Here is a 10,607-nt window from a genome sequence, read left to right as displayed (position 1 = left end):
GAGAGAGAGAGAGAGAGGTAGAGAGAGATAGAGTGAGAGAGAAATGTACTAACTTACTAAGCCCAGAAAGTAAAAAATGACAAGAGAGAGGGAGAAAACGGTTTCATTCTCTTCTAGTATTTGTAGGCCTACCTACAATATGTGAGGCAGTGTGCAGTGAAACCATGCGCTTGTCAAAATAACGAAATCAAAATATTGGAGAAGAAACAGGCATGTTCCCGCCAGTTGGACACTTTTATCAAATTTTATTTTTTGGATCGAACACTTTTATGTCCATATAAAAACACATTTCCATGTGAATTTTACTCAAAAACATTGAGTGAAGCCCCATAATATGTAATTTTTCCGTCTTGAAGAACTCTCTAGCTATTGAAGTTGCCAAACTTTGGCGGCCATTTTCTCACTAATATCACGACTAAAACAAAGCGACTTCACCTCCTTCAACTGCAAATATTTTGACTTCTATTCAAGATTGATGGATATTTATCTCATTAGAAGCAAGGCAAATGAACAACCTTCTAAGACCACACCAATTACGCCACATCCCCTAAATTTGACGAGAAGAGCCTGATTCCATTGAGTCGTGACACATATTACGTATTTGTTCTCAGTTTTGTCAACATTTAAAATCCAGAACTTGACAAAATAGTCCATGAGCACATGCAGCCTATATTACAGATTAACCTTATACGCACGTGTTTTACTTTCGTGTCCATACGACGTGGGGAACTCTGTGCCACCACTTTCAAATAGGAAACTTACTTGTTAATCCGATCCGTTCGCTTCGCATAGCAGTCTGTCAAAATGATTTCTTGAGAAATACTGAAAGTTTCAAAGAGATCTTCGTACTACAAGTATTATAAAATGTAAAAAATACAACCCCGGGGTTCAAAATGACCCCAGGGCGTACGGATAGGGTTCAGAAAAGGCAACCTTCACAAGTGTTGGCTTAGTACGCGTGCGTCGTAGCCAAGAATGGAAGGAATGACAATGCCAAAGGGGGAAAATCTATCAATGGATTTGCAATCCCGACCAAAAAAATGCATCTTATGTGAATGAAAGAATACCTACAAATTTTCCCAGGACACGATAAAAAGAGAAACTGTCAGTGATGAGCTGACGACCGATGGTTTAATTTTGCTGAAGCGACAAAAATATTTGTGGATGGCTGATCGTTTCATAGTCCAGGCTCAAATGTCACATTCGCCATATCAAAGGTTTAGAAAACTTATAGATCATGTTGGGATTTTGTTCGTTTGTTTTGTTGCTGGGTTTTTTTTTTTTTTTTTTTTTTTTTTTGGCCGTCGTATTTCACTTTCTTTGTTGTTTTCCCAATATCACGGAGTTGCGGTGACCTTCTAAGACTAAGCTCGTGATTTGTCGCCTACACAATGTCGTCTGCAGTATCGATTTGAGTTTTTCCTCGATACCGCCAGTGACATATGACGTGGGAAGCCAGCCCAGTGATTTCCTAAACGGGCTGGCGCTCTTTATTTGCCAGCCTCACTTGCTCTCAAATCCAACCAGCTCTGCAAGAAAAGTCAATTTGGGCGGTGACGAGAAACTCACGTGCGTCAGTTCTGTCCTGTCCCATCCTACATCAAAAGATTGCAAAAGTTTTACGTCCCCAACAGCGTAGTTTAGATCATTTGTGTCAAGACGCAGTGGAATCAGGCGCTTGTCAATGTATGGGCATGTTTAAATATTGGCATCATCTTAAAGCTTGTTTATTTGTCTTGCCCTCGATGAAAGAAGCATCCATCTATCTTGAATAGAAATCGAGATATTTGAGATTAAAGGAGGTGGAGGTCGCTTGGTTTCAGAGAAAATATTTGCGAGAAGATGGCCGCCAAAATCTGGTAACTTTTATAGCTTGAGAGTCATTGAAAACTGAGAATGTGCATATTTTAAGCGATTATTCAACGTTTAAAAAAAATAAAATTCACACAGAAATATGTTTTATATGTATATAGACTCTAAACGGTGTTTGGACAAAAAAGAAAAATTTGATAAATATTGTCAAACTGGAGGGAAAATGCCTGTTTCTTCGATTGCATTATTTTGACGAGCGCCTGATTTCTCCACGATGCCTCACTTGTAGGAGGTGGGGGCGGGATGCTTTCACCCTGCCTGTCATGGCAGACTGGAGCTAGCTAGGTGGTGGGTGTGTGGCATCACAGCAGACAGACAGACAGACAGACAGACAGGCAGACAGACAGACATACAGACAGACTGACAGACAAACAGACAGACAGACAGACAGACAGACAGACAGACAGACAGACAGACAGACAGGCGGGGGTTCTTGGCACAGTGCCTGCCTCTCACGAGAAGTGAACTTTCTTTAATTTAAAAAATTAAAAAATAAATTACACTTATTTTTGTCCCATGAGGGCACTTTGGTTTACAATGGCAAGCATACATAATATACATACATAAATACATAATATACATACATAAATACATAATCATAAATACGTACCTACATAAATAGAGGGTGCGGTGGTGGAGCGGTTAGTGCGCTCGTCTCCGAAGCGGAAAATCCGGGTTCGAGCCTCGGTTCGGACACGGATTTTTTTCGCCCGCTCCTGCCCACCCACCAGTAATGGGTACCTGACTTCGAGTTTGGGAGGTAAAGGCGGCGTGGGAAGGTACTGGCCACCCTACCACAAGATGCCGACGGCCCAGGAAGTTGTCTCACTGACAAGGCAATCCCCAATGTCCCGGATCAGATGTGGGAACAACTTTACTTTTTACATACATAAATACATGCATAAATACATACATAAATACACAATATTACCAAAATACAGAACAGTTTACAACCATGCCACTGTCGGTCACCATTGGGCAGCGCCCTGTATTTTGAGCTAGGGTGGTCGTGCCTTTCTCAAGGACACACTCCAGTGACCACCCTTTTGATCCCCGTGTCACGGACATTTGCTTGACATTACTTGAGTCTAAAATGGAGCCCAATCTTCTGTTTGCGATAGCAGAGTGCCTAACTATTTCAGCACACACGCTGGTAACCTCTACTGTGTATGTCAGCGAGTCAAATTGTATTCATGTTAACGAAGTACACCTGTTTGCAGAAAAAATGTGGGTGGTTGGCGGGTGCTATGGTATGGTTTGCCTCTTCTTTCCCATCAAACATCTATCGTCCTTGTGTTGCCTTCTTTTTTTATGTTTGTTACTCTCTTATAACACCTCTAATCTTCTGGTGCTCATATGACCTTATGCAGTTGCGAGCGCCGTAAAACCTCTACTAAAACTAAAACTAACTAGCAGAAAAAAATCATTAGAACTTAAAAAGAAAATTTTAAACAACAAAAAAATGAAAGTAGCCACTGCCAAATGTGATAAAGAGGGTGAGAATTTGGGGTTTTGCCATTTGAAGGACCGTCTCAATTTTAGTAAGTTTTAGTAAAAGTTTTACGGCCCTCTCAACTTTATAAGGTCATATTATGAGCGCGAGAAAAAAAGTTGGTTCTGTTCGAAACAGCACATTGCACAGTCCGGTTTGGGTCAACTCGTTCACTAAAATGTTAAAATATTAAATTTGGTGTCAATACAGTTTTAAATTTTTTTTAATTTTTTCACTAACATGAAAATTGTAACACTAATTATAGATTTCCTTTAAGGCCACAAAATCCAGAATTCTGTTGGGATCAACGACGGAAAAAAGATCTTGCAGTTTTTTGCATCTAAAATATTTCCTTCGAGTCTCTCCGAAGTCTAGATATTCTGTTAAAATGTGTCACATGGTAAAATCTGTGTCGCATCTCAGAGCATGTTTTCGCTCCAGCTGCCAAAATTACATGTAAAGTTCAAAGACTCTGAGGGGGCAAATCTCTGTGACGGAAATAACCGCCAAGTGACCAAAGCGAGGAGTCTGAACTAAGTTGGAGCATATTATATCACCTGTCTCACATACCTGTCTTTTCTTCGGGAACGCTAGGGGTTCGTGTAGAAATGGCGACGTCTGTCTAATTTTCTGACTACCTGCGGATATATATATATCGCGTTGTAACAGCAGAACTATCGTGACTTTGGTTGTTGTTTTTTTAGTTTTACAGTAGGAAAAAAAAAGAATTTTCATGACTACATTTTTTTTAAATTGGGAATTTCTTTTTTAACCCTATCCATACGACGTGGGGAACTCTGTGCCACCACTTTCCAAAGAGGAATTAATTTACCCGTTGATCTTATCCGTACGCTATGCATAGCAGTCTGTCAAAATGATTTTTTGAAATACGGAAAGTTTCAAAGAGATCTCGGCACTAGAAGTATTCTAAAATGTGAAGAATACAACCGCGGGGGTACAAAATGACGCCAGGGCGTACAGATAGGGTTAAAGCCTTGAATCTTCCAGTTTCAAATTATGAAACAATTTTAGTTGAAAAAAAAAACAGACAAAAAGGCTGGTCTAAACAATTATCGTTACGTCTCTGTATATCCATGTACACCAGCGATAAACGTGTGTCGAACACGAACGTCTGTTGCTGTTTTTTCCGTTTCGTGACCATGTGGTTTAATTTTAATTTTCACGACTTACTACTTCCATATGTACAGCGAGGTAGCAACCCGCGTATCGTAACTCGGGGTCTTGGCGAAAATCAATTTTTTGAAAATGTATTCTAGGGCACCTGGAATGGCCTCATGCCCTGTAAATATCTCAGAATCGTGCGATTATGTTGTGAATGAACACTTAACCCTATCCGAACGCCCTGTGGTCATTTTGTACCCCAGGGGTTGTATTCTTCACATTTTGGAATACTTCTAGTGCCAAGATCTCTTTAAAACTTTGAGTATTTCTCAAAAAATCATTTTGACAAACTGCTATGCATGACGTACGGATCGGATTAACGAGTAAGTTTCCTCTTTGGAAAGTGGTGACACAGAGTTCTTCACGTCGTATGGGTACGATAGTGAAACACGACGTACGGACAGGGTTAAGTGGTGGCACAGAGCACGACGTACGGACAGGGTTAAGTGGTGGCACAGAGTTCCCCACGTCGTATGGATACGATAGTAAAACACGACGTACGGATAGGGCCAATTACCTCTGGAGACTTCCTCGGGGAGCCGGGTTTATAACATGATGTATCACTATATCGGGAATAATAACTTCTAAAACATGCATGTCGATAACAACATGTGAGCGTTATCAATTTAGATAAATGATTTGGAAAAGAACCTCAACTACAGGTGGTTCAGTTTCTTGGGAGCTCCAGGGAGGATGTATTATTATAAATGTGTTTTTGTGTCTGTCTGTGTGTATGTGTGTGTGTATGTGTGTATGTGTGTATGTGTGTGTGTATGTGTGTATGTGTGTATGTGTGTTTGTGTGTATGTGTGTGTATGTGTGTATGTGTGTATGTGTGTGTGTGTGTGTGTGTGTGTGTGTGTGTGTGTGTGTGTGTGTGTGTGTGTGTGTGTGTGTATGTGTGTTTGTGTGTCTGTGTTTGTGCGTGTAAAGTAAAGTCTTTTAATTTTATGAAGTTTTAACTTTACTTGCCGGTTACCCTTTTTTCCTTCATTACAAATGTAATTTCCGCAAAAGGAATCTTTTCACCTTTGTTTACCGATTTCAAAATAATCTTTGCCGCCTCTTTTTGAGAGTGAACAGGTACTTTCTCTCTATGGTTTCAGCATGTGTGAGTAAAGAATTTACTTTTTTACTTCACTTTTCCGATCCAACGGTCATTTGGGTTCTAGCCCTTCGGACTGTCGATATGGCAAAGAATTTACAGGTTTTTAGCAGCTGTGCTTTGTCGTTGCATAGAGTAGCTCCGATGTCTGGGGAGGCAGGTAGGTAGGTACAACGCAGGTCGCAAAGTGCAGGGCAGTTAAAGATGTGGTGTGGTACTGTGTCATCCTGGCAGTCACACAACGGGCTGTCGGGTGGGGTATCCTTGCGGATCCTATTATTATTAAGGTAGGAATTTAGTGGGATGTGTTGTGTCCGCAGGCGAAAGATCGTGACTTGTTCTCTTCTACTTAAGAAATTTAGTACATCTGCGTAAAGTATTTCTATAAGCAGTGTGGTAATTTACTAGGCAATCTCGTCTCATACCCGCAGTCTTGTGGTACTTTTACATTACTGTATTAGCAACATCGTTATCACACTAAATGCTAGAAGTCCTTACACGTTCATCTGTAGTGTAATCATGTTCTGTCAAAACTACACTTAGCGTCAATAAAAACCAGACACATTTCAATTGCGTGTTTCATGAAAAGTTGAAAACCCATTGAGCTGAAATTTTCCACTCATGATTGTGAACACTTGACACTCCTGATCAGCCTGCATTTATGATCGGGTGCCCAGTTAATAAAGCTCAGGTCTTGTTTTGTTAAAAACCGTGTTTTGTCATTTTTCTCGAACGTTTTTGGTTATTTTATTTTACTTTATGGGTTTAACACATCTTTTATCTGTAGCCAAGAACAAAACGTTAAAAGTTTCATTTCAAAACATCTAAATCTAAAGATACAGCATGCCGCGTTTAACGAACGAAGAGCGCAATCCGGCAGTTGGTATGCAGAGGGCCAATACGCCAGTAGCAAATGTTGCAAGGGCCTTCAAATGTGACAAGGACCTTCAAATGTGACAAGAGACACGATATATCGACTAATGAATCGTCTGCAGACGTCTGGATCCGTGCAGGATGGTCCCCGGACGGGTCGTCCTAGAGCTACAACACCAGCCCATGACCGGTACATTCGGGTCTTGCACCTACGAGATCGCTTCCGGCCTGCTACCAAGACAGCCAGGGAGTGGAAGGGACGGAGAACCATAAGTGCCACGACTGTGCGCCGACGCCTTAGACCTCAGCCGGTCACCTTGGATCAGCTACGTGCAGCACTTACAAACATATGGAACAACATTCCACAGCATCCCATACAAAGACTTGTGCGAAGCATGCGGCAGAGGTGCACAGAAGTCGCCAATGCCCACGGCGGCTATACGCGGTATTAACTGTGACTTTTCATTTTAGGGCCTACAATTAAAAGATCAAGTTTCAGGACATAAGGTTCATTTTTAAAAAATTGTTTTTTGGGTAACTGATTTGTAAAATGTTCAAACTTTTCTTATACAGAGATTGTTTCTGGTTAAAATCAGTCTTTCAATACAAAAAAACACTAAAAAAAGGGGTGTCTGGGTTTTTTTTTACGCCAAGTATAGTAGCCACAACCAGCTGACAGGGTTCTGTGTTTTTGGTGGGGACTTTTTTGTCGAGGGGGGGGGGGTGTTTTTTTTAATGGGTAGGCTCTTTGCCGTTCTGCGCTGAAGACAAAAGTTTGAGTTCATGTGGAGAAAGTTATTTCATCATGCATTTCCTTCTTTTTGCTGGGATACTGGATATCCTGAGGGTACGGTGGCGGAGGGGTTAGTGCGCTCGTCCCCGAAGCGGAAAGTCCGGGTCAAGCCTCGCTTTGGATACGAATTTTTTTCGCTCCCTCGTTCCCACCCAGCAGTAATGGGTACCTGACTTCGAGTTGGGGAAGTAAAAGTGGCGTGGAAAGGAACTGGCCACCCTACCATAATATGCCGAAGGCCCCGGAAGTTGTCTCACTAACAAGGCACTCCCCATTGTCCGGGTTGGATGCGAGAACAACTTTACTTTACTGTATCTCCTGCTCAGTCTAGATTGGCTCTGGTGCTCAGAGCTAGTATGCACCGTGTTCTGACTACCTAAATTGTCCTGGTGCGGCGTAAAACCTTTGCATTCAGTCTGTAGTATATGTAGTATAATTTAGTCAAAAGCGTTCGTAAACGCAGCAAGCCGTGGCTTTGTTAAGATGAAAATAATAAGAGTGGTCTATTAATTTACTACCTTTTTCAGTTCCTTTGTATTTTTCTTCGACATAAACTATGTTGACGGGTGCGTAAAAACATTAAAAACAACTACACTATCAACAACAACAAAATCTTCTCTTTTTTTCCCTTTAACCCTATCCGTGCGTCGTGCTTTACTATCGTATCCATACGAAGTGGGGAACTCTGTGCCACCACTTTCCAAAGAGGTAATTTAATCGTTAATCCAATCCGTACGCTTTGCATAGCAGTCTGTCAAAATGATTTTTTGAGAAATACTGAAAGTTTCAAAGAGATCTTCGTACTAGAAGTACATATTCTAAAATGTGAAGAATACAACCTTGGGGGTACAAAATGACACCAGGGTGTATGGATAGGGTTAAACGCCCATATTACCCCGACCCCACCCCCACCCCCACACCTTAAAAGACACGTCTTTGTTTTCTTCCCCAAAACGCCCATCTCACCCCCCCCCCCCCAACCTAGAAAATTCACGGCTTTGTTTTCCTCCCAGCTTGACCCGTGGCGACAGGTGAGTCGACACTCTACTTCCGGCGACTACATGGTCCGGCCGGCGCATGCGCAGGCTCTGAGACAGGAGTTGGAGGACAGCAAAATCAACTTCCGGGAAGTCATAAATGACGCTGAACGGTACTAGACATAAAAATCAATAGAAGATTCCTAGACACTGTAGGCCTTTGGTCTAAAAACGTTCTCTCTATCTCTCTCTCCCTCTACCCATATTATAGTTTCCTTTCCTCCGTCTAAAGTAATCTCCTTTTTTTCATTTACGTGGATGCACTTTTGGAAAACTAGTAGAGCATTTGATAATCCGACGAATGATTCGAGTTCGAATCCGCCCAGTGTAGCATAATTTCAGAATCAATTGTTGCTCACTGTACTGCAATATCAAAATTAGTGTCCAGTATGCTGTTTATGGTAATAGTTTATATTATTTTCATTAAGATCATGAGCCATTCGAAGATATATTAGAGAGATTAAACATTTCCAGGCCCATACACATACTTCTGTTTGATGTCCCTTTGTGAGATCGTGTGTTCTGCCGTGTTAATATATTCATAATTGCTGTGTATTTAAGCTATATTGAGTTACTTTTTAAAAAGTTCTTTAAAAGATACACGTTGGCACGATAAGTCTCCTATAGTGTTATTAGAGAGCAAGACATGTAGGCAAGTAGACAGACAGACAGACAGACAGACAGACAGACAGACAGACAGACAGACAGACAGACAGACAGACAGACAGACAGACAGACAGACAGACAGAAGTAACAGAGCAATGGGACATCCTAATTTTAAAAGATTTCGTCCAAACTCAAAGAAACGAAAGCACACTACATGCATTGAAGAAGAGCATTAAGATCTAATCTGAGGTAACAGAGAAACCACTGATGTGAGTACGCTATTGTAGTGAAATCAAGTGCTAGTCTTTTTTAGTTTTAATAAGTGCTTTACGGCAACTGCAACATAATAAGGTTTTTTTCATACAAGTGCCGAAGATTAGACGTGTTGCAAAAATAAAAAAGGAGGAGAGAAAGGACGATTGATGTTTGATAGGAAAGAAGAAGCAAACCACACCACAGCACCTGCCAACCTCCCACAAGTGCTCGTCAAAATAATGAACTTAAAGAAACTGACATTATCTATCCGTTATGCATTTGCTATCATTGCTTGATTTTTTAAAATCAAAAGTAGTTTCTTAGAAATTTCTTTATTTAATTTTATTTATTTGTTCAATTTAGCTTAACATTTTTATATCCACTTAAAAGCACATTTATGTGTGGGTTTTTAAAAACTGAAAACCGTTTATCAAAGGAACAAAAAATATGTAAATTTGCCGTTTCCAACTTTATAATTCACAATCTTGGCAGGACATTTTCTCGATAACTTTACCTCAGACACCAAACGACCCTTATCTTCTTCAAATGAAAATACCTCGAATTCTAGACAAGATAGATGCCTGCTGCTTTTTCTTTCCTCATCCTTACTATCGTTATTTTCCTCTACTTCTTTTGTATGTTCGTCACACTCTTGTGACCCGCTATTTCCGGGGTGCCTTGATAGTCGAAGTAGACTTTGTGCTGTCGAAGCTAGAGAGGTGAGCAGGGTAAGCCTGATTCCCTGTAAGGACTTCCCTGTTGACATCCACCCCTTGGCGCTCATATGACCTTATGCAGTTGCGAGCGCCGTAAAACCTCTACTAAAACAAAAAAACAAGATAGATGCCTGTTTTGTTGGAATTTTTTTAAGGGAGGGGGGGGGGTGTGCGGTTTTCTAATAAAAAACAAAACAATTAAATAAGCGGGATGATATTATCAATAACTCTATAATGCTATGCCCAAAACTAAACTGACGAGGGCCTGATTGCACCACGTTGTGACAAAATTTGTTGACAGCTTTATCCGGGAAAATGACCCTCTACACAAGATGTTCCGGCACAAGAGGTCAACTCGCCCTCAGCACTTCCGGCACCGGTTTCTGGATTACGATGAGGTGAACATTTCTATCTAACTTCCTGTTTGGGTCTGTTTGGTTTGGATTGGTTACTTATTTATTATTTTTGTTTTGTTTCAGTGGATTGGCTTCATCTGCTTTATTGTTCGTTTTTATTTTAGAGTTAGAGTCTTTGTTTATTTTTGTCTTGCCTTTGGGTTTGTTTGTTTTTAGTTGATTGTTCCTTCATTTGGTTCACACGAACACTAATACATGCGCGCGCACAGCCACACTCTAACACACACACATACACACACACACACACACACACACACACA

At 40.9% G+C, this 10,607-nt stretch overlaps 1 protein-coding gene across 2 annotated transcripts in view; it reads left to right on the top strand.

The window, feature by feature from the left end:
• The window catches only part of LOC101845896, a 29,810-nt gene extending 19,447 nt beyond the window's left edge, over nucleotides 1-10,363 (top strand). For both annotated transcript variants that reach the window (XM_035973471.1, XM_005112398.3), the window contains 2 exons: nucleotides 8,331-8,467; nucleotides 10,233-10,363. In XM_035973471.1, the coding sequence (XP_035829364.1) occupies nucleotides 8,331-8,467; nucleotides 10,233-10,347 (252 nt within the window). In that variant the 3' untranslated portion in view covers nucleotides 10,348-10,363. The remainder of the gene's footprint in view (nucleotides 1-8,330; nucleotides 8,468-10,232) is intronic.
• The last annotated feature ends 244 nt before the right edge of the window (nucleotides 10,364-10,607 follow it).

This window comes from Aplysia californica, unplaced genomic scaffold (genome assembly GCF_000002075.1).
Source record: "Aplysia californica isolate F4 #8 unplaced genomic scaffold, AplCal3.0 scaffold01261, whole genome shotgun sequence".
NCBI classification, from domain to species: Eukaryota; Metazoa; Mollusca; class Gastropoda; order Aplysiida; family Aplysiidae; genus Aplysia; species Aplysia californica.
Note: the sequence above shows the minus strand (reverse complement) of the source record. Positions and strands in the feature narration are given on the sequence as shown.